We start from the raw sequence: 25,604 nt of genomic DNA, 5'->3' as shown, positions 1-25,604 counted from the left end.
CTAACTATTCCTAATTTATATTCCTAACTATTTAAGCACAAAAAACCTACCCTATGGCACCTGAAAACAGGAGAGTGAATTTATATTTTCACTACCAACTCTGGGTAAAAATGCAATTATGGAGTTTATAACTTTAAGGGGGGGAAATTACATGTCCCTCCTAATACCAATACTATTATTGGATTAATATTTAGCAATAGTTATAAAACTTTATAATACTAATATCCTTAGGAAAACAAAAGAAGATGTTAAAGAAGCACATAGCTGTTCATTTTACTGCCAGATTTGGAGAAGAGGGGATGGGGATTCTACTGGTCTTGTTCTTTGGGGGAGTAGATTGTTGAATGAGTTTCCTCTTGGTGATTTTCTTGGAGATGTCTCCTGGTTCCTTCAAGCCCAATTTCTTGAGAAGTTTTAATGCAGAGTCTAAGTCTCTTGCTTGCAGCCTCATGCCATTGTGCAAGACTTGTAGTATGGCTGGTCCCGCCCATTTGTATTTCTTTTGAGCTTGTTGCAGTTGCTGGAGGACCAGTTTGAGTTCACAGCATTTGGAGATGGTCTCTGGAGGTAGGTCAGGAAAAGCTTCGATTTTTATGTCCTTATACTTAAAAAAGCCTCTTTGTCTTGCTTCAAAAAGGACTTTGGATCTGACTAAAGTCCATGAAAGATACAATGTCTCTGTGTCCTTTTCTATTTGGATTTTGAGGAGCACCCAGCCTATATGCTTTGGTTACAATTGGTATCACTTCTTCCTCTAGTTTTAATTCCTTTGGAAGCCAAGTTGCCATAAATATCTGAAGCTCATTCATTTCTAATTGGTTCTCTGGAAAGCCTCTAAATTTTATATTGTTTTGTCTCAGTTCAGTTTCCAGGTATAATATTTTATTTGCCACACTTTCAGAATCTTTTTGCATAAGCTGATTCTCTTCTTGCAGGGTTCCAGCTGGAGTCACTGTAGACTCAGCTGTTTTTTGAACATCCAATAAAGCAGTCTTAATTTCAGAAAGTTGGCTTTGCATGGCTTTCTAAGAGTGTTTTTAGTTTAGCGAGAAGGTTAAATTCAAGTTCGTTTAGATCTACTTTTGATAGAGGATCAGTATCTTCCAATACATCCATTGCCTCAGCAGTCATTTTAACTCCGCTAATTTTACTGCCCTCTTGTTATGTTTTTAAAGTTTTAGGCAAAAAATAGGAGCTTACTGATCACGTTTTCGCGTCAGATCATTGTAGCAGTGTCACGGTTTTGTTTTATTTTGTTTTTTTGCTCATAAGACTATGAATGCCAGTTTTGAGTATTTTTGTGCTGGTTTAGAGGAAGCTAGTTCTTTAAGCATCCATCCCTCAACGCCCCGTCCCTCAAACATACATATTTGTTTAAACTATTTATACCCCACTGTCGGACTCGCTGACTAAAAACAATTAAAATATAAAACCACAGAACAACTACAAATCAAGAGTATTAGAAGCCTACAACTGCCAACAACAAGGTACTTGCTTAATTATCATGTTCGAATCATAGAGTTAGAAGGGACTTCCAGGGTCATCTAGTTCAACTCCCTACACCATGCAGGAAACTCACAAATATCTCCCCCTAAATTCACAGGATCTTCATTGCTGTCATCAGATGGCATCTAGACTCTGCTTAAAAACCTCCAAGGCAGGAGAGCCCACCACTTCCCGAGGAAGCCTGTTCCACTAAGGAATTGCTCTATGATTCTAGTAGTGCATTTGGCACTACATTTTTATGCACGCATGGTCCAGCCTGTCAAAGTGACATTTATGTCAGATTCTGCCCTCATAACAAATGAGTCTGACACCTCAGCTAATGAGTCCCATGCCCAGACTTCTACAAAATCAGAGGGGACTTTATTCTGTGAAAAAGTGCAAAAACTGGGCTTCAAAGCTGCCACTAGACTCCTGTGTCCTTAAAGGCACAGGAACTCTATCCTTCCATTGTACAGGACCACTCTAGCTGGGAAGGTGAATCATATAAGTAAAATATAAGTTTTAACAAATATGTATATGTCAAGCACAGATCTTGCAAAACATATATGCTTGCAGAAACCTAAGAAACAAATTGGAATAAGATAGCGAGGTTTTTTCCTCCTTTTCTTTTGCATTTAAGAAAGTCATTACTTCTATTCTTCCTGGGCAGCAAAGAAGAGTGACTGTGAAGACAATCCTTCAACAAGACAGCAGTTTGCGTGTGCAGTGGAGAGAAGCTCAGTCTTTGTCCTCTCTTTCTCACTTGTGTTGTAAACAGGAGTTTATGCTGAATTTAACCCAAATAACACAATTCATTTCAGCATAAAGTGAAATTCAAAACCAAGAATCTTTCAGTGTATCAAAAACACCCCAGTTCTTACATAAGTATTATGAAACATGTTAAGTTCAAACAGTTTCAGCATGGGTAGAGATGCAAAATGTGTAGAATTTTGTCACAGAAAACAAAAACCTCTCTTTTTTTTCTCCTGAGGAGCAACAAGGAATATACTTCCAATGTGATCCAGTGTCTGCTGTGTACAGCTCCTGTGGGGGACTGGAATTCACAATAGTATAAGTCAACTAATTTGTTTTTGTTATGAGCATAGACATCAAATCAATTATTTTTATTACAATAAAGTTAATGCTTTTAAAATACTTGACTATTATTTCACATTATTTAAAAATATTTGATTGGTCAATTGACCTAACTGGTGAAAACGCTGAACAGTACCCAGATTGTTTCTTTGCATCTAGTTCTTGCTGGATTTGAACTTGGATTGTTGCTTCTTCCTTGAAGCTAAATACTTGAACCTAAACAATCTTTGCTAGAATCTGTGGGGGTTTACACTGCAATCCTTCTAAGCCAATTGAATCCAATGAATACTGTTTAGGATTACACTGTTGGTCCCTGTGGATAAATTTAAATCTTACAAGAAGTATTAGCTTTAGAACAAGGCTTATCAATTCCCTTAAACTGCTTGTCCAAATATCTTCTTTGTACTTTTCTTTATTTCACTGAACTTACAAATAATACAAAATATTAACTTTAGGGAGAATTATACAAATGCCTAACAGTAGGAGAGCTTTTTTTCCTTTAGATATTTAATTTAATAGATTTTAGTATTCAGTAGTAATGGTGGCAACCATATAAGTGCCCACTTAACCATTTTTCTTTCACATTTCAGCCTTTAAGAATAGACAATATAACTATCTTAGATTACATTTTTAGCCTCTCATTGACAGTTTAGTATCCCAACGCTTGGCTGAAGTCTGGAAAATTTACATTAATATTGAAAATGAATGCACCTTCTTAAGTCATCTATAAAGTATTATATCTCTGCACCATCTAGCAATTAAATAAAAACTAGATTATTACAGAAATACTTTATACTTCAGCAACAACATTAACAGAATGTAAAAGAGAACCAACTTACATTCCCTTTACTCTTAGAATCATAGAGTTGGAAGGGACCTCCAGGGTCATCTAGTCCAACCCCCTGAACAATGCAGGAAATTTACAAATACCTCCACCACCACCCCCAAACATACCAACCCAGTGACCCCCTGCTCCAAGCCCAGAAGATGGCAAAAAACCTCCAGGATCCCTGGCAAAACTGGCCTGGAGAAAAATTGTTGATTGACTCCAAAGTCTCAATCGGCATTTCCCTGGCAATGTAAGAAAGGGTCACAAGAACTACGCATTGATGCAACCAGCCCCGTAGCTAGGGGCCACAGGGAGAGGGGGCCATAGGGGGACCACTGGGGAGGGGCCCATGGGGGTGAGTGCAGAAAGCTGGAGAGGCTGGGGGCCATCCCTCTCCCTCCTGTGTAATGTAAAGAGCCTGCCAATCAGCTGATTGGTGGGCCTTTAAATGGCATGGGAGGCACAGTGGGGCTATTTAAATCACATAGGAGGGGTGGCCATGGGAAGGGGGGGAAGGCCCCCCCAAACCCTGTCAGGGGGCCAGGCCCCATGGACCCCTGATTAGCTACGGGCCTGCATTCAACCCTTCCCACCCTCCTTCTCATGATCTGCCTAATTCACAGAATCAGCATTGCTGACAGATGACTATCAAGCCTCTACTTAAAAATCTCCAAGGAAGGAGAGCCCACCACCTCCCCAGGGAACTTGTTCCAATTGAGGAACTGCTCCATCAAGAATGTTAGCCCTGGACCCCCTCTCCCACCATTCTGGGATATGATTCCCTGGTTCCTATGCCAGGCTCTCTATGGACATCCAGTTGCAATGTGTTGGATTTATACATATATGGTGTTCCTATATGACTGTTTGTGTTTAAGGGCCTGGCTTTTCCAGCAAGAGTATATCTGGGTCTGAGAAGTTCAACCAAAGTAACCTGAACTAAAGTAACCTATTGAACTGAAAAAGATGTTTCCGAATACATCTGGAAATAATTTTGTTGTATAATAGTGGAGATGCATCATGTTCTCGTATGAAAAAACAGAGCTATCGATCTTATTGGAAATTGGTGAACACAAGCGATCATCACAATAAGTTTGATGCTGCCCATATATGGAAAATGGATCCGGCATGGAGAGATGCAAAGATTGCCAAGTAGCCTGAATCTGACAGAATTATATGTATAGGGTCTGTATGCCTAAACCATGTTGGAGGGAAGATGAGGAAGATAAAGGGGTGGAAGAGATGACTTCCTATAGTTTATAAGTTAAGGAGTTTTTACAGGGAATTGATTCAATGCCATAATCAAACAGAGAAGGGGGGGAGAAAGAGAGCCTGTCAGAATCTATGTGCAGAGACACAGAAGGGATTTTTGTTAAACAGATTTGTATAGGGCCAGTCAGATATTTGTATGTTACAGATATAATAGGATGCTTTAGAAAGCTACAGATGGACTTGAACTGGCTAGTAAGTATGAGGTTGAATTGATGAATAGATAGTAATAGTAGGAGAGGTTTAGTGAGGACATACATGAAATGAAGCACATGTAGACACATATCCATGAATCTGTATATCCACAAGCATTATTCCACAAACATTATCTTTATGTCTATGCTATGTAGGGGAGAATAGTAGTATGGTGGGAATAATGGGTCTTAGATTAGGCTCCCTAGAATCAAGTGGGAAATTGATCAGAAATAGGGTCAAAATAATAGGTTTAGATTGGGTTCCCAAGCACCCAATGGAGAATTTGGGTCTTTGGTCCCAGAGTAGGGAAATTGGGATCCTTGGTATCAGATGGAGATTTTCTTTTAGAGTTCCTTGACCCCTCTAATACCAATTGTGAATAAGGGTCAGGCTGACATTTGGCAACACAGGTGGTTTCCTTATGTAAAAGGGGGTTTTGGTACTGGAAATTACCCATATATAGCAATTTGGGACTTTCCAGCCAGGAGATGACCAAAGGTAGTTTTCTCATCTCTGATTGGTCAGAGGAGAGGGGCAGACATCTTGGAAAAGAGTATAAATTGGGAGGAAAATTCAATTAAAAACAACAATACCAAGCCTCCTGATAAGCCTGACCCCTCCATCTTCTCCATTTCTTCATAGACAAGCACTTGAAGCCCTAGGAGAGGTGAGAATGAAATGCTCTTTGCTATCTATACATTGGCTTTGCTTTTATCAAATGTGATAGGCCAGGGAACTTTAGAGTAGGGAAGGCTGCAGCCACATAAAAATGTAACTATGTAAACGTGATCATATAAATATTAATTGTATTTTATCTCTAAACCTTTAAATTCATGTATTGGCTAATACTTAAATAAATTCTTCATATATTTAAGAGCTTGAAGTTTGGTGTCCTTCTTTCTGAAGGTGCTCTTCCCAGAGTATTTGAACAAAGATCCCTTTTTGTCATATAGGGATACACCCTGTATGCTATACCTGCTAACAAATGGACTTTACTCAGGTTTTAACGCCAACTGCACCATGGACACTCAGTTTCATTGGTCTGTAAGCATGGGGCTTCTGTGCCAGCCCCAATACAGACATTTTCACTGGTATAGACTATGAAGCAGTGCTTCCAGCCAGGCCTCAGTCAGCTTCCTGCCTGTGCCTGTTACTGCGTGACTGTTTCTGCCTGCCCTGATACGAAGACTCCAGACTGTGCTTCACAAACAAGCTGCTCAGCCCTGCAGAACAGAAACTGCATCCCTGTCACTGAGAAGACAGAAGCAGCCCTGATAGAAGCCATGTTCCTGAGATGTCCTAAAAAGACAACACTTGTTCCTGCAAACCTCCATGCAGAGATGTCTCCAGCATGTATAACATTCCAGAGGCCAGCCATGCTTTAGAAAAGATCAAACCAATGGACAACAATAAGCTGCTGCAACATCTTCGCACCTAACAAAAGAATCTTCCCGTCACCCATCAAGACAAGCATCTTACACAATAGAGCGCCGTTGAAGATGATCATCTATCAACAGCTCCCTCCTACCATACAGCCCTCTTCCATTGTTTTAGTCAAGGTGTTACAATAGGGGATGATTTGGCTTTAGATTGACCACTCAAATTTCTTTGTTTAGAATATGGTTTGCACTTGCATCATCACCCATTAATCCTTTTTGTCCAACTTCCTGGAAGCTATCTCCAGGCTTATGTCATCTACCACATGACTCTGCCTTGGGACATGAATTTGGGTATAAGAAGGCCAGGTTTTTGGCCAGCCAGGTATACCCCTAACAGTACCCCTACCTTGCTGTCAGAACCACCCTCAGTCCCTGATCAGTATTGAGCAAGTGACGCTGGTTGTCTCTTGCTCCCCCTTCCCTTATTGTCTTTGCTAGAGGATCATTCTTCTTCATTGTCAAGAGGTAAAGTATAGCCCTGTTTGTCTTCCCTTATATGTTCCTATCCAATTTCCTTACCTATTTTTTCTAGGACTGTGTGATTGTTGTTGGTTTGCTTTTTCTTGTCTGCTTTTTTCTAATAAAAACCTATTTTTAGTATAACAATCTCATTATTTAAAGAGGGCTCCTGGGTGGACTTACTCCTGTATACACAGGTTATTGAACCTGCTTAGTTTGCCATCTGCCCACCTAAATTATTCCCCCATATCTTGCTTGAGAGCAATTTGGCTAACAGGAGTTCTTCCTAATATTTAGCTGGAAACTCTTTTGATTTAATTTCAACCTGTTGGTTCTGGTCCGACCTTCTGAGACAACAGAAAACAATTGTACACCATCTTCTATATCAGGGGTGGCCAACGGTAGCTCTCCAGATGTTTTTTGTCTACAACTCCCATCAGCCCCAGCCATTGGCCATGCTGGCTTGGGGCTGATGAGAGTTGTAAGCAAAAAACATCTGGAGAGCTACCGCTGGCCACCCCTGCTCTATATGGCAGCCTTTCAAGTACGTTAAGATGGTTATTCTATCATCTCTCGGTCTTCTCCTCTGCAGGCTAAATATATCCAGCTCCTTCAACCTTTCTTCATAGGACATGGTTTCCAAACTCCTCATCATCTTTGTTGCCCTCCACTGGACACATTCCAGCTTATCTATATCCTTAAATTGTGATGCCCCAAACAATACTCTAGCTGATGTCTAACTAGAGCAGAGTAAAGCGATACCATCACTTCACATGACCTAGACACTATACTTCTGTTCAAGGTTGGTTTTTTGTTGTTTTTGTAGCAGGAACTTCTTTGCATATTAGGCCACACCCCTGATGTAGCCATTCCTCCAAGCCCTGCTTCTGTTGATACAGCCCAAAATCGCCACTGCATCACACTGCTGACTCATGTTCAGCGTATGGTCCATGAGGACCCCTAGATCCTTTTTTGCACATACTACTGCCAAGACAAGTCTCCCTCATTCTATGCATTGGATTTTTCCTACCTAAATGCAGAACTTTAGATTATCCCTGTTAAAATTCATTTTATTTCCTTTACCTCAGTTTCCCAGTCTGTCAAGATCATCGTGTATCCTGTCTCTGTCTTCTACTGCATTTGTGACCCCTCCCAATTTACTATCATCTGCAAATTTATTAAGCATGCCCTCTATTCCTTCATCCAAATTATTTATAAAGATGAACAAAACATATTTGCAAAACATTTGATGGACTATTTAAAAACTGATAAATCACCAGTTGACATACCTTCAAGAGTTCTGAAAGAACTCAAAGATGAACTTGTGGATCTCCTGACAAAAATATGTAATCTTTCATTGAAATCTGCCTCCGTTCCTGAGGACTGTAAGGTAGCAAATGTCACCCCCATCATTAAAAAGGGTTACAGAGATCTGGAAAAGTACAGGCCAGTCAGTCTGACTTCAATACCGGGAAAATCAGTGGAGACCATTATTAAAGAGAGAATTAGTAGGCACATTGATGAACAAGAATTATTGAGGAAGACTCAGCATGAGTTCTATAAAGGAAGATCTTGTCTCACTAACCTGAGTTCTTTGAGGAAGTGAACAAACATGTGGACAAAGAGGACCCATACATGTTGTTTACCTTGACTTCCAGAAAGGTTTTGATAAAGTTTCTCATCAAAGCCTTCTTAGGCAGCTTGACAGTCATGGAGTTAAAGGACAAGTCCTCTTGTGGATCAAAAACTGGCTAATAATAGGAAACAGAGAGAGAGTATAAATGGGCAGTTTTCGCAGTCGAGGGTGGTAAGCAGTGGAGTGTCGCAGGGCTCAGTACTGGGTCCAATGCTTTTTAACTTGTTCATTAATGATTTGGAGTTGGGAGTAAGCAGTGAAGTAGCTAAGTTTGCAGATGACACTAAATTGTTCAGGGTGGTGAGAACCAGAGAGGATTGTGAGGCACTCCAAAGGGATCTATCGAGGCTGGATGAGTGGGTGTCAACATGCAAAGGAGGTTCAATGTGGCCAAGTGCAAGGTGATGCACATTGGGGCCAAGAATCCTAACTATAAATACAAGTTGATGGAGTGTGAACTGGAGGAGACTGACCAAGAAAGAGGTCTTGGGATCGTGGTAGATAACTCTCTGAAAATGTCAAGACAGTGTGCGACTGCAATAAAAAAGGCCAACGCCATGCTGGTAATGATTAGGAATGGAAATGAAAACAAATCAGCCAGTATCATAATGCCCCTGTATAAATCGATAGTGTGGCCTCATTTGGAGTACTGTGTACAATTCCGGTCACCACACCTCAAAAAAGATATTATAGGAAAAAGTGCAGAAAAGAGCAACTAGAATGATTAAAGGGTTGGGACACTTTCCCTATGAAGAAAGGTTAAAATGCTTGGGGCTCTTTAGCTTGAAAAAACATTGACTGAGGGGTGACATGATAAGAGGTTTACAAGATTACGCATGGGATAGAGAAAGTAGAGAAAGAAGTACTTTTCTCCCTTTCTCACAATACGAGAACTCGTGGGCACTCAATGAAATTGCTGTGCAGTCGGGTTAGAACGGATAAAAGGAAGTACTTCTTCACCCAAAGGGTGATTAACACATGGAATTCACTGCCACAGGAGGTGGTGGTGGCTACAGGCATGGCCAGCTTCAATAGGGGATTGGATAAACATATGGAGCAGAGGTCCATCAGTGGCTATTAGCCACAGCGTATTGTTTGAACTCTCTGTCTGCAGCAAGTGATGCTCTGTATTCTTGGTGCTTGGGAGAGGCAACAATGTGAGGGCTTCTAATGTCCTGGCCCCACTGATGGACCTTCTGATGGCACCTGGGTTTTTTGGCCACTGTGTGACACAAAGTTTTGGACTGGATGGGCCATTGGCCTGATCCAATATGGCTTCTCTTATGTTCTTAAAACAGGTCCCAGGACAGATCCTTGAGAGGCTCCACTTCACTCCTCTCCAAGAGGATGAGGAACTATTAAGAGGCACTCTTCAGGTGCTATCTGTCAACCAGTTGCAGATCCATCTAACAGTAATAGGATCCAAACCACATTTTAAAAATTCATCAACAAGAATAGTATGCAACGGGGAGGGGCTCCAACCAATTTCCTGGGTGGGAGCCATTACCCAGTGCTCATTTACCTGCTTATAATAATGATTTTTTTACCCTATCTGGCAACAAAATTTATAGCTTGAATTATGTCTCCGAAAGCTACTAAGAAAGGGAGGAAGGGGGAGAAAAAGGAAGAGTGTGTCTCCCTTTTAACAGAATTCTTTTCATCAACAGAGGCTCCGTCTGCCTCCTATGCAAAGCAGGAGATGGGTGAGTCAAAGACAGCTGAGAGTTTGCTCACAAAAAAAATCTTAATACAAGCTTTAAATAAACAAAGACAAGAACTAAAAAATGATATCTTGGAAATGCTAACACCAATTTACCAATGCCTAGATGAACTGGAACAAATTTATGAACAGACTAACCAAAAGGCAGATAACGCCATTAAGAAAGTAACAGAACTAGAAAGCCAAGCAAGTGGTCTTTACATAGTGTAGCCTCCAAAACATCTGACGCCTGGGCAAGAGAACGCATTTTAATGCTTGATAACCATCACTGAGAACTCTCTTTGAAGTTTAGGGAGTTCCAAGAGAACATCAAGGCTGGAGTAGAATTAAGTTTATTTATGGCCAATTGGCTTGCGAGCACTTTAAAGCTGGAATCTGGCATTGTCCTCCTCCTGCAGAGAGTTTATCATGTTGGAACAGAGAAATCTTCCTCCTTAGGATATACTAGAGACATACTAGTTGAATTCAAAGACTTTCGTACCAGACAGAGGATTTTCAAATAAGCCAGAGATCAGGGTGGCTTTGAGTTTCAGGATGTAAAGATTCAGATCTTCCCTGATTTACCTCCAGAGTTCTTAAAAATAAGAAGAGATCTTAAAGGAACAACAGCTAAGCTCCGAGACTGGAATTAAATATTGCTGGCTTCGATCTGAGAAGCTATCTGTTCAACATGGACAAAATCATTATATTGCTTTTGATGAACAAATGTTGGCTGCTATCAGGGCTTTTTTGTAGAGAAAGCCCAGCAGGAACTCATCTGCATATTAAGCCACACCCCTGACATCACCATTGTTCCAGCAAGAATCTATTTGCATATTAGGCCACACCCCATGGCACCAAGCCATCCGGAACTGCGTTCCTGTGCGTTCCTGCTTTAAAAAAAAAAAAAAAAAGCCCTGGCTGCTATAAATTCTTTAAAGTCTGAACCAACAGATAACAAAACAAAAGAATGGAATGTCGTCCTTCAACTCCTGGCAAAGTATCTAAAGTATGTGTGCTTGAAGACTTTTAAAAAATTGAAGAAAACTTGGACTCACTTTGAAGTTAGGACTTGGGTAAAAATAATTAAATATATCTACTTGATTTATATTTGGTATTTATTCATTTTTTCTCTTCTGTAGTATTAAGGTTGGAATGGCATAGCATTTGGGTATGTTCCCCCATTGTTTATTATTTTTATATATATTTTCTAAGTTGGTTTTTTTCCCAATCCTTGGGAAGAGGGGTCGATGTTTCCCTTCCAGACCTTTGTGACCATCCTGTATTGAAATCCAAGGTTTTTTCTTAGTAGTTAAGTGTAGCAATAATAGTGATGATGAAAAAAAGAAAAAGATATGAAGAAGCAAAGATGAATGTTTAAAGTTGTGTCAATATAGCAAGATTAAGTAGATAATTATACGTTCTTTTGTAAACCTGCTTCCAATTAAAAAATAGTATGCAGAATCTTATATATTGATTGGGGTATCTCTTTGTCAACATTCTGCATCCATTTTATCATACATACTTTAACTTGTTCTGTCTCTGTATTGTATTGGAACAGTAATTTGCAAAGCCATCCTAGAAAGTGGTCTTTATATTGTGTAATTAGTTTTTTAAACTCAGTCAAATCTCTTATTTCTGTAAAAAAAATCTAAAGTCTGGAGATTGATTGAAGGTAAACTAGCCACTGTATTCTCTTTCCTTCTTCTTTAATCTTTTGCCAGGATTTTATTTCACCTTTGGCATTTATCATATCTTTGTAGGTTAAGAAATCATTATTTCTTCTCTCATGTTTATCATGATATGCATGTAGTAGTGTCATTATAGAAAATATCAAGGGGCTAATCCTTTTTCTTAACATTTCTTAAGTCTGATGTAAGTTGCCTCTGATTATATGAGTTTTTTGTCTTGTCCTTTTCAATTCAAAGAAACTAATGCAGTCCATTCTCTAGCCCCACTGCTTCTAATTTTATTTATCTGTCATTTGGATTTTTAACCCATTCTACAATTCAAACAAGTCTAGTTGCTTGATAGTATAGCTTAATATTGGGAACTGCCAATCCTCCTCTTCTTTTTTCATCTTGCAACACTTTAAATTTAATTCTTTGTTTTTTGCCATTCCAGATAAATACATTTGTTTCTGCCAGTCCATCAGAATTTTTTCTTGTACAGAAATTGGTAGCATCTGGAAGTTCAAGTTTGGCAACACAAGGAGGGATTCAATTGAGGGCTATTTCTCCCAGGGACCTTGGCACCTCCTCCAATATAATTTGATCCTAGCTAATGACCCAGATCTCCAAAACAATAATCAACAAGCTGGTTCCAGCAACTTCCTTCATATCTCAACAGGAAGATACCCACCTTCCCCAAATCATGTCAAGTACTCAGCCATATCTAACTTCCATATCTCCCCAAGGGAGTACAGATATTCTCCAAGCAAAAGGACAAAACTCCCCTAAACCTTATAGACTAATCATTTTTTTTCCAGACTTGCACATCCTTCAACTATTTCATTTTTATTACTCCCACATTCAGATGCCAGCACCCCTTCCCCTCCTCATCCTAGGTGAAAGGGTATAAAAAGTTACCTCTTAGCCCTAACTTTTGTAACTAGTCTTGGACACATCCTGCTGTCCCAGCTTTATAGTTGGTCTCTCATCTCTCCATCCTCAACTCTCTGCTACATGGAAGCCACTGCTTCTTTCTTCCCCTACCTGGTCAATTTCAGCTCCCAAACCTGCTTCTTTACTGCCAAAGACAACACCCCTCTTCCCCTTATTTTCTTCAGGAACAAGCTCATATGCCTCCCTCTCTTTTACAGATGTATTCCCCTTTAAGCAGGCAGTTTTCCAGGGAATGGTTTTTGTGTCACCCCATTTCTTTTTTTCATTCTGTAATTTTCACTGCTGATTTTTCTCTATTGCATAGATTAATTTGATCTCTTTTTTCTGTTTATACAATAAAAGCCTTTTTGTTTAAGCGTCTATCCCCCCCCCCCCTTTTCCTAGTGTTGATCTGAATCGAGACTTCGGTATACACAGGCTATGATACCAAATATAGGTGCCCAAAATACATGTGTTTGTTCCATGCAAGCAGCACCACACATTTGCATATTACAGCCCTAACACATGTACAGTATACCAACTTGGGTAACAGTACAGACAACCAGAGTGCCCTAATACCTCTCTCAGCCAACTATTCCAGAAGTCTGCCATGAACAGTGGTTTCAAAAGCACATAAAGTCATCCACCACAATCAATAAGGACAAAATCCAAGTCGTTCTCCAGGCAAAGGTGACCAAAATAGTTTCAGTCCTAAGCCAGGCCTGAATTGAAACAGGTCCAGATAATCAATTTCTTCCAAAACCCCTTTTGTTGTACATCCTTAAGCACCTTACCACTGGCTTAGAATAGGGTCTTCAGGGTCAAAGAAGGACTTCTTAAGGAGGTGACCTGAATGATTCATTAATTTAACATAGTGTTGATTACTTCAGCTGCAGCCCCTTCCAGCTAGATGCTAAGATAGACAATGGCCCTTTCTACATTCCCTGCCTGCAGCAGCTTTGACTCACTCCTAATTTTGCTTGTACTCTTGAATAATCCAGATTTTTCCTCCCAGTCTTTCTACATTCTCAGCTTGCTCCTCTCTTTCATCTGTTTACGCTGTTGGGAGGAAAGAATGCCTGCCTTGTCTCTAGCTCACTTGTTGGCTCTCACTTATGCACAGCTAGGCAGATAAGGAAGGCACACTCACATGTGCCTCTGCTCTTTTTCTTCTTTTTTCAAACCTCAGGTAGAAGAGGGGTGGGAATCTTTCTTGCCAGGGTGAGTGTCCGGTAAATTGTAATCTTCCCTGGCTTGAATCTACACCAAACATGCTTTTCAGTACACTTTTTAAAATTAAGCAAACGCACAAAAAGCTTTCTTCGGAAAATCTCTCTGCTGTTGAAGTTGTATCATTTTCTTTTCACAGTGGCACCAAAAAACCCCCCAACGTACTACATATCCCAACAGGCATTCGGTGGGGAGAGGAGATGCATTCCATATGGTGAAAAATGGGCATGTGATCACTAGAAGTAATGGAAGGAGTTAAGCACTGCGAGAAAACAGTTCTACTTCAGGAAAGTTTGGGATTTGGCCTGAGGCAAATAAAAGGAGCGTGGCAACAGCACATTGAGTAGATCTGGGGTAATCTGGAACTGACAGCTGATTGGACCAATATAGATGAAGGAGGAGGAGACAAAGGGACAGGAAAGAGGAGTGAAAACTGAATGAGATATGGAAGGGATTTTACAATGCGAAGGAAAACAGTGGTGAAAGAGAGGCCAAGCATAGAAGTAGAAAGGGTAATAGATGTGGTAGGGCAACTCTCCCAAACAACTTGCCTACAATTTTGGGCTGCAAAACTGAAATGTTATGAAAACCTCTCGAGGCTACACTCCAGCGACATTCTGGAAACGACCTGCTATAACAAAGCAGTCTAAGCCATTACCTCACCTATTTCCCAGAGGTCAATCTCAAAAGCCTCTTCCCTTCACCACCCAGTACAGTTACACCGCACAGTACTGCACAGATGCAATGGTGATGGTGAAGAAAAACAATTCCCCTACCATTATCATCATAAGGCACTATTTGTCCTCTGGTCTTTGTTTGCAAGTTTTCCTTCATTTACCTTCTATAAATCTAACAACATATTTTATTGCCTTAAGTTCATTCATTAACCAAGGGGCTCCGTGAGTTCAGCAAAAAGGTAGAAAAATTCTGAAAACACATCAACTGCCTGGACCATCCATCTGTTCCTTAAACTGATCTCAGGACATGGACAAGATCACCAGCTATATCAGTTAAAAGTTCCCCAATGGCCATTTGGATTTATCTACCTCTGAGTGCAAACCAACTTAAAAGGTTTCCCCATGCCTGCACTAAGACTTATTAGAATGGTCTACCGCAAAGTCTTAGGGTTATAGCGCAGTTGAGCCTCAGACGTGGTATTAATATTGATAGAAGGGTGATTCAGTAGACTTTATATGCTTGGATGTCCAAAATGGTTTTGACAAGGTACCTCAAACAAAGACTCTCATTGCTTAGCAGTCATGGAATAAGAAGCTGGTTCTTATGGATGAAATGCTGGTTAAACAAAAGAAGAGTAGGAAAAAATTGACAATTTCTGCAACGGAAGCAAGCGAGCACTGGGGTCCTACAAGGATCAGTATTGGGACAGGTGCTATTTAATTTATTCATAAGACATTTGGAATTCAGGGTCAGGAACGTTGTGGCCAGATTTGTAGATGATACAAAAGTGTTCATGTCATGAAAAGACCTTCTGGCCTTGGCCTTTTCATGAGTCCTGAGCCCTAAATGGCCTAGGGTGTGTAAATCCTTGGCAAGTGGGGAGGGTTACTTTGAAGATTCAAGTTGCTAGGCAAAGTGTCATTGACTCCCTTCACCTGCAGACCTATGTTAACTGGGTCTTTGTGGAATTGGGAAAGTGTTACATCTGGCCTTAATTGCTTTGACAGCTAGTGATCTAATGGAGCTGTCAAAATTTAAGATCTGTCCAGTCATCTGGTAATTAGATCGTGGTTCCCATTGGTAATCCGGAATACCAATCGAGGCCAGGGAACCTATAACAAAGTACTGTCAGAAGGTTTGAGTGTTGGGGGGTGTGGAATGCAACAGGCTTGCTGCCCTCTCTAGCCATTCTCCAAAGATAACGAAATGCTGTCTGATGAAGAGATAAGGCTATCATCCTACATGGTAAATTTCTGCCTGTCCAGTTACTGTTAGTTAGTTATTTATGCAATGTTTTTATTTTCTGTATCGCGCTGCCTTAATGTTTACCTTTTAAACCCTTGACTGCTTTTTGTTATTTAATAAAAAAGCCTTAACTTTTTTCTAGTGCTATTTCTGTGTGCTATGCATTAGAGTTCTCTAGGGATTCAGTGACCAAGTACAACCAAGACAATTAAGGGCTTGGAACAACTTACCTATAAGGAAAGGCTAAGACTCTGGGGATTTTCAACTGGGGAAAAAGATGGCTGGTGTTTACAAAACTATGATTTATAAAACTAAGCATGAGATGGAGGAAGTGATAAGTGATAATCTATTTCCTCTGTCCCATAATACCACAACTCTGGAGCACCCACTGAATTTGATGGGCAATAGATTCAGGACTGACAACAGAAAGTATTTCTTCAGTCAACAAGTAAGAAAATTTAGAATCCACTTCTAGTGGACCATGGCTACATTCTGTCCAAACAGCTTTGGGCGTGGTTGCAGCCTGCAATTGGTCTTCCTTGCAGGGCTGCTGGTTTTAACTCTAGTGTAGCCAGGTGGGGGGTTTCTCCTTTTCCCCTCCTGGGTGTTAGTTGTAAAGGGGTGGTTGCAGACTACCAAAGGCTGTGTGTTACACCAGCCTGTGTTTCTCTAAATAGCTCCTTGACTGGGCTGGGTGTTGAAGGCTGAAAGCAGAGGGAGCTAGGAAACAGATAAGAACCCCTTCCATGACTTCCCAGCACGGAGGTGTCTAAATCTTAAAAGGCATCCCTGTCGGAGTGCATAAACATAAGGGGGGTGCTGGGGTGAGTCATCACACTTCAGGATGGTGAAAAGTAATATGGATTGCAAAGAGCTCCAGAGGGATCTTTCTAAACTGGAGCAGAAGGCAACAACATGGCAAATGAAATTCAGTGTAGGTAAGTGTAAAGCGGTGCCAATTGAAACAACGAGAACATCCCAGTTTTAAATATAGGCTGAAGGAAAGAAATCTTGGAGTTGTAGTGGACAGCTTCATGAAAATGTCAGCATAATGTACAGCAACAGTGAAGGGAAATCACATACTAGGCGTTATTAGCAAAGGGATTGAAAATAAAACAGCCATAATTTCAGTGCTCCTGTATAGACCTATGGTGTGGACTCATTAGGAATACTGTATATATTTCTAGCCATTGTATCTCAAAAGACCTTACTGAGATGGAAAAAGTGCAGAAAGTGCAACCAAGACAATTAAGGGCTTGGAACAATTTACCTATAAGGAAAGGCTAAGACTCTGGGGATTTTCAACTGGGGAAAAAGATGGCTGGTGTTTATAAAACTATGATTTATAAAACTAAGCATGAGATGGAGGAAGTGATAAGTGATAATCTATTTCCTCTGTCTCATAATACCACAACTCTGGAGCACCCACTGAATTTGATGGGCAATAGATTCAGGACTGAAAACAGAAAGTATTTCTTCAGTCAACAAGTAAGAAAATTGTAGAACCCGCTTCTAGTGGATGCAGTGATGGCCACAAACAGATGTCAGATTGCAACCAATTTATGTCAACCTCAGCAAAGGGCTATTGTGGCAAGTGAAAAGCAGAGCCTCCGCTTCTGCCTCCGCGGATCTTCCTTGGTGGTTCCCCACCCAAGTATAGACTCTGATTAGCTTTCAAGAGCCGACAAGATCACTATACCATACCATTCGACACCTTCAGCCATGAACACACAATTTTAAAAGGGGATTAAATAGATCCATGGAGATTGCTAGTAGCCGTAGTGGCGAAACAGAAACTCTGTATGTACATATTACTTGTGTTTATTTAAAGTACTTCTAGCCTATCAATACGAGTGTTAAAAGGCAACACCAGGATAAGGACTATGCATTATCTGTTGGTCCCTCCAATGTCAGAGAAACATTTATTTATTTATTTATTCTATGACTTATATCCCGCCCTTCCCATAAAAATGGCTCAGGGCGGCTCACAACAAATGATAAAACAATAAACAGAGTGCAAAGTTATTACATTTAAAAAAGTCAAAGCGTTTAAAACCTAAAAACCTTAAAATCTTAACGTTAAAACTATACAGTATTTTCACTAAAGTCTGATAAGCTACATTTATCTAGTCAGGCGTAGGCTAGCCGGAAGAGGCTTGTCTTACAGGCCCTGCGGAACTGAGTAAGATCCCGCAGGGCCCTCACCTCTTCCAGCAGCTGGTTCCACCATGTGGGGGCCATTGTAGAAAAGGCCCTGTCTCTGGTTGTCTTGAGACGGACTTCTTTGGGCCCGGGGATGGTGAGAAGGTTTTGCATCCCAGACCTCAGTACTCTCTGGGGAACGTGTGGGGAGAGACGGTCCTTCAGGTAGGCAGGTCCCAGGCCATATAGGGCTTTAAAGGTAATGACCAGCACCTTGTACCAGACTCGGTATATTATTGGAAGCCAGTGCAGAGCCCGAAGACCCGGCCGAATGTGCTCCCAGCTTGGGAGGCCCAATAACATTAATATTTTATGTTCATTCAGCAGAGTGGTGGCTGTATATATTCATTGAGTGAAATTAATTTACATATATCTATATATGTGTAATATGATACTCACCTAACCACTCATTGAATTTTTTAACTTCACTAGGAAGTCCCAGTTCAGTGAAATCACCAGCATGTATTAGGACATCTCCATACGGCATTTGAATTGGATCTGTTCTAGAATGAGTATCAGATATACAGACAAAACGTGTGTATCCTGGAGGCTTGGGAGCATCGTGTGGTACAGGATCCACCCTACGTGAAAAGCATTAGAGAGGCATGGTTACAAAATATAAATCAAACGCATCATATTTTGTAGACTTCTTGTTTGCAATTCTAATATACCTTGTACGACATGGATATCTAGAAATCTGAGAAAGATTACAAGTGCTAACTTACAATTCCTATGAATTGCAGAGAAAGAGAAAAAAGGCTGCTGTGTCTTTTAAAAATTGTCAGTCGTATATTTACACTTTCTATCAAATAGTGAAAAACAGCTGGCCTAGACAGCTGTGATGGGTGAACTGTTTTGTATGCTTTCTTACTATTTCAGTGTTCTTTGTCCCTTCTTTTTCCATCATCCTTTGTAAAGCATCATCTGGACCCTCTCATATGCTACAATAACTATCGTTTTAAATCTGAGAGAACGAACAACAAAACCCAAGTGTAGTAAGTACTTGTGTTCATGTATGATTTTAAGGTGTACGTAATGTGCCTGTCAGAAGAGTTTTCTAGCTCCAGGTTTATTCAACATCTGTAAATCTATTCCCCTCCCCCAATCACTTATTACTTTTATTTATTCAAAGAACTTCTAGTCCGTCTTTCTCCCAAGGGATTCAAAGTAGGTTATGATTTTCCACATGGCACTTTTATCTTTGTTGTCAATGTTCAGTGAATGTGAAATTGCTGAGCAGTAGGGTTAGAATGGATAAAAGGAAATAATTCTTCACCCAAAGGTTGATTAACACATGGCAATCATTGCCACAGGAGGTGGTGGCAGCAACAAGCATAGACAGCTTTAAGAGGGGATTGGATAAACATGGAGCAGAGGTCCATCAGTAGCTATTAGCTACAGCATATTGATGGAACACTCTGTCTTGGGCAGTGACGTTCTGTATTATTGGTGCTTGTGGGGGGGAACAGTGGGAGGGGTTCTAGTGTCCTGGCCCCACTGATAGACTTCCTGATGGTGCCTGTGTGACAAAGTGTTGGACTGGATGAGCCACTGGCCTGATCCAACATGGCTTCTCGAATGTTCTTATGTGACACAGAGTGTTGGACTGGATGGGCCATTGGCCTGATCCAACATGGCTTCTCTGATGTTCTTATGTGACACAGAGTGTTGGACTGCAGGGGCCACTGGCCTGCTCCAACAGGGCTTCTCTTATGTTCTTCTGTGACACAGAGTGTTGGACTGGAGGGGCCACTGGCCTGATCCAACATGGCTTCTCGTATGTTTTTATGTGACTCAGAGTGTTGGACTGGATGAGCCACTGGCCTGATCCAACATGGCTTCTCTTATGTCCTTAACAACGTGTGTTCTCTTTTAAAAAAAAACTTTTCAAAGGATTATTTAGCCATGAGACTTGCATGCTATGATATATTCAGATGGGTAGCTGTGTTGGTCTGAAGCAGCTTATACGTTGAATAAAATGTTATTGGTCTTAAGGTGCCATTGGACTCAAACTTTGTTTTGCTATGGTATAGTTGGAGTGCCCTCTCATGGATTGCTGCCTTGACGTGGCAAGAGGGCTTGCACAGTTTAGTGAGGCTGTGGGCTATGCCATGCAGGGCCACCCAAGATGGACAGGCCGCGGCTGAGAACCCAGACAAAATGTGATCCACTGGAGAAGGAAGTGGCAAGCCACTCCAGTATCCTTGCCAAGAAAACCCCATGGACAATAACAAAAGGCTAAAAGATACGGCGCTGGAAGATGAGCCCTTCAGGTCAGAAGGTGCCCAATATGCTACTGGGGAAGAGCGGAGGGCAAGTCCAAGTAACCACAGAAAGAGTGAAGCAGTACAAAGCCAAAAGGATGCTCAGCTGTGGATGTGTCTGATGGTGAAAGAACAGTCCGATGCTGCAAAGAACAATACTACATTGGAACAAGGAATGTAAGATCTATGAATCAACGTAAGCTGGATGTGGTCAAACAAGAGATGGCAAGACTGAACATCAACATCTTGGGAATCAGTGAACTAAAATGGACAGGAATGGGTGAATTTAATTCAGAGGATCACTACATCTATTATTGTGGGCAAGAGTCCCGTAGAAGAAATGGTGTGGCCTTTATAGTTAACAAGAGAGTAAGGAAGGCAGTAATGAGATACAATCTCACAAATGATAGAATGATCTCGGTCCACATCCAAAGCAAACCATTCAATATCAGTAATCCAATTCTATGCCCCAACCACTGATGCAGAAGAGGCTGAAGTGGACCAGTTCTATGAAGATCTACAACACCTTCTAGAATTAACACCAAAAAAAGATGTCCTCCTCATCATAGGGGAGTGGAATGCCAAAGTAGGAAGTCAAAAGGTAACCAGAACAACTGACAAGTTTGGCCTTGGAGACCAAAATGAAGCCAGGCAAAAGCTAATAGAGTTTTGTCAAGAGAACAAGCTGGTCATCGCGAACACCCTCTTCCAACAACCTAAAAGGTAACTCTACAAATGGACATCACCTGATAGGCAACCCAGAAATCAAAGTAATTATATACTCTGCAGTCAAAGATGGGGAAGCTCCTTACAGTCAGCAAAAACAAGACCTGGAGCTGACTGCAGCTCAGACCATGAGGTACTATTGAAAAATTCAGGCTTAAACTGAAGAAAAGTGGGGAAGCCATTAGGCCATTCAGGTTTAACCTTGATCATGTCCCTTATGAATATACAGTGGAGTTGAGAAATAGGTTGAAGAAACTAGAGTTGATAGATAGAGTGCTGGATGAAATGTGGACGGAAGTTCGTGACATTGTACAGAAGACAACAATCAGTACCATCCCTAAGAAAAAGAAATGCAAGAAAGCAAAGTGGCTGTCTGATGAGGCTTTACAAATAGCTGAGGAAAGAAGCAAAGCAAAAGGCAAAGGTGAAAATGAAAAATTCACCCAACTGAATGCAGATTTTCAGAGAACAACAAGGAGAGATAAAGAGGCCTTCCTGAAGGAACAATGCAAAGCAACAGAGGAAAATAATAGAATGGAAAGACAAGAGATCTCTTCAAGAAAATTGGAGAAATGGGGTACGTTTCATGCAAAGATGGCCATGATAAAGGACAAAAACGGTAGGGACCTAACAGAAGCAGAAGAGATCAGGAAGAGGTGGCAAGAATACACAGAAGAATTATACAAAAAGGATCTCAATGTCCTTGACAACCATGACAGTGAAATCACTGACCTTGAGCCAGACATCCTGGAGTGTAAAGTCAAATGGGCCTTAGAAAATATTACTAACAACAAAGCAAGCGGAGATGACAGTATCCCAGTTGAGCTACTCAGAGTCCTAAAAGATGCTGTTAAAAGTGATGCACACATTATGTCAACAAATTTGGAAAATGCAACAGTGGCACAGGATTGGAAAGTTTATATTCCAATTCCAAAGAAGGGTAATGATAAAGAATGTTCAAACTATCGCACCATTGCACTCATTTCACATGCCAGCAAGGTCATGTTAAAGATCCTACAAGCTAGGCTTCAGCAGTATGTAGATCGGGAACTACCAGAAGTTCAAGCTGGGTTTTGGAGAGGTAGAGGAACCAGAGATCAAATTGCTAATGTTTGTTGGATTATGGAGAAAGCATGGGAGTATCAGAAAAACATCTATTTCTGTTTCATTGACTATGCTAAATCCTTTGATTGTGTGGATCACAACAAACTGTGGCAAGTCCTTAAAGAGATGAGAGTACCAGACCACCTCACATGTCTCCTGAGAAACCTGTATAAGGGTCAAGAAGCAACTGTCAGAACGGGATATGGAACAACTGATTGGTTTAGAATAGGAAAAGGAGTTCAACAAGGATGTATATTGTCACCCTGCTTATTTAATTATATGCAGAGTACATCGTGCTGAATGCCGACCTCACCTAAAGTATGGTAAGGTATGGAAAGCCTGGATGAAGCACAAGCCGGAATTAAGATTGCCTATTATTGGCTCCCGTACTTTGTCCGATCATGCATGGGTTGACTGTTTTTTAACTCTAACTCCACATGAGGCAACCTCTTATACTTGGACCCTTGATAAAACTTTGCTTTCAAACCACCTTTTTATTGAGTCCAATGAGACTGAAATCTCCGAGTATTTTAAAATAAATTCTAATTGTGGAATCGCAGCACAAACAATATGGGATGCCTTAAAAGCAGTCATTAGAGGGAAATGTATTTCTGCCGCTTCTAAACTACGTAAGGATAGACTGCAATTGGTTTCACAATTGCAATTGACTATCCAACAATTGGAATGTAAACACAAACAGACAGGTTCCAATAAAATCTATCAAAAGCTGCAAATAGAACGGAAGAAGCTAGATATGATGGAAACTTCTAGAATAAAAAAACTTACTCTTTACAAAACAACAGTATTGGTTCAAAAATCCTAGGTCACTAAAACTGCTTTCCTGGAAGCTTAGGACACAAATCGCAGACAGACAAATTAAAATGATTAAGGACCCCACAGGGCAATTACATTCTTCAACAGTAGATATTGTCAATGTTTTTAAAGATTTTTATATGAAATTGTACAAAACTACCAATCCTGATCCAATAGCAATACGAAATTTTCTGCATTCTAATCAACTTATAAAACAATTGTCTGAAGCCCATAAGGCATATATAGATTCAGAGATAACTGCTGAGGAGATTTATATGGCACTACAGGGTTCTAAAAATAATAAAAACCCTGGTAGGGATGGACTCCCTGTTGAATTTTATAAAAAATTCCAAGCATCTCTCATAGCTCACTTAACGGATCTATGTAATTTAGTTCTACAAGGTGGTCATATACCAAATACCTGGGGTCAAGCAAAGATAGTTTTGATCCCAAAAAAAGACCAAGACCCCCTGTGTCCGAAATCCTATCGTCCCATATCCCTCTTAAATTCTGACTATAAATTATTTTCTTCTGTCTTGTCTAAAAGGCTTAATAATATAATTTCTTGCTACATACATAAAAATCAGTCGGGCTTCATTGTAAATAGGGAAATTACTGATAATATAAGATAGACGGTTAATATTATTCAATATGCTTTATTTCAAAAACAGAGTTCTTGTATTGTGGCATTGGACTTTGAAAAAGCCTTTGACATGGTTGAGCCGGTATACCTTCTTGCAACTCTTCAGGAAATGGGCTTTGGCGAGAACTTTATTCATATAGTCAAGGCTTTGTATGCTTCGCCCAAAGCACTGCTATCTATTAATAATCAACATTCTTCTGATTTTGGGCTATCTAGGGGCACCCGACAAGGTTGTCCTCTTTCACCTTTGTTCTTTGCTTTGGCTATAGAACCTTTTGCTAACCTGGTTCGCCAGTGCCCAGATCTCCAAGGTATTCAAGTTGCAAACACACCCTTTAAGATATCATTATTTGCAGATGACATAGTAATTTATCTGTCTGACCCTGTGAAATCTCTGCAGGTGTTACAATAACTGCTTTTTGACTTTATGCTGGTTTCAGGCTTAAAAATTAACCATAGTAAGTCCTTGATTTATCCCACTAAGCTTACCCCTGAGGACAAGCAGGAAATAGGCATTGTATGTCCTTATCAATGGGTAAAGTCTTCATGGACCTGTTTAGGTATTAAGGTCCCGATTGATATTTATTTTATTTTATTCGATTTATATCGAATAATTTTATTTTATTTGATTTATATCCCGCCCTACCCCACCGAAGCGGGCTCAGGGCGGCTTTCAAACATAGTTACAGTTAATTATATGGAGGTAGTCACTAATATTTCTAAACTTTTAAAACAATGGGATTCAAAGCAATTATCATGGAACGTTTGAGTGTGATTAAGTCTTATTTTCCCAAAAATTTTATATTTGTTTAGAGCTTTACCCATCCATTTATCGCACAGTATGATTAGTAGATGGCAAACTCTACTGAATGATTTTTTATGGAGATATAAGAAACCAAGGGTTGCTTTCTCAACTCTCTGTCGTCATTCCAACAGAGATGGCCTAGCTTACCCAAATTTATGTTTATTTTATTCAGCGACGGTACTTTCAGGCTTTTTAAAAGCAGTTTATGCTAGAGATACTCCAGATTGGGTGATAATAGAAGAACAACATTTAACCCCACTGAAATACCATGAATATATGTGGCTGGAAAGGTCATCTAGACCAAGCTGGCTGTTACAGAGCCTCTTCTTGAAAGCAATAGTAAATATATGGGATATCAATCACAAGAGATTGGCCCCTCCTATCTCATTAATTGCTACCTTTTTGAGGCAACCTTGGTTTGCTCCAGCGGCAAAACAGGACTCTTACGGTTTTTGGAACAGAAACTCAATAAAATTTTTGTTTCAATTAATCATTGGGAGCTCAATTTTGTCAATGGTTGAACTGGGAAAGAAACTAAATTGCCTTCCTCCTTGGTTTGAGTATATTCAGCTAACACACCTTTTAAATTCCCCAATGTTGTTAGCAGCTAAATTACGTCCTAAAACTGAATTTGAACGATTGGTGATAAATTTTAACCAAAACAGTATACATACTATCTCTAAATTGTATCACATGTTATTGTTAGATCATTTTACACAGCCACCCTCTTATGTCGTACGTTGGCATAGAGATTGTGATATGATTCTTGATGCAGACCATTGAGATTCTATATGGTCATCAGAAGCTTTTAACACCAATTCACTTAATACTCTGCAGTTAAATTATAAAATACTTCTAAGTTGGTATTATACTCCTATACGTTTAGCACGTATTTTACCAGACTGTTCCCCTTTGTGTTGGAGAGGGTGTGGCCAGAAAGCTTCTTTTTTCCATTGTTGGTGGGAATGTGAGAAAGTCGTAAGCTTCTGGAAATGTATTGTCCAAAAGGTGTCAGAAATTACGGATGTTTGCATTCCATATACTCCAGATTTCATATTATTGTATAACTGGTTAGATTCGAAAATTCCATCTAGGCATCGCTCATTGTTGGTAACTCTGCTGACAGCAGCGAAATCCGTCATAGCTACCACATGGAAAAGCCTTGATTATTTAAGTGTTGATCAATAG

At 40.3% G+C, this 25,604-nt stretch overlaps 1 protein-coding gene across 2 annotated transcripts in view; it reads right to left on the bottom strand.

The window, feature by feature from the left end:
* Positions 1-25,604, bottom strand: part of MPPED1 (metallophosphoesterase domain containing 1) — a 144,485-nt gene that overhangs the window by 97,455 nt on the left and 21,426 nt on the right. For both annotated transcript variants that reach the window (XM_060257930.1, XM_060257931.1), the window contains exon 3: positions 18,461-18,642. In XM_060257930.1, coding sequence (XP_060113913.1) covers positions 18,461-18,642 — 182 coding nt within the window. The remainder of the gene's footprint in view (positions 1-18,460; positions 18,643-25,604) is intronic.

Source organism: Heteronotia binoei, chromosome 17, assembly GCF_032191835.1.
Source record: "Heteronotia binoei isolate CCM8104 ecotype False Entrance Well chromosome 17, APGP_CSIRO_Hbin_v1, whole genome shotgun sequence".
Classification (NCBI taxonomy): domain Eukaryota; kingdom Metazoa; phylum Chordata; class Lepidosauria; order Squamata; family Gekkonidae; genus Heteronotia; species Heteronotia binoei.
The sequence above is the reverse complement of the archived record's forward strand: the minus strand, read 5'-3'. Positions and strand labels throughout refer to the sequence as shown.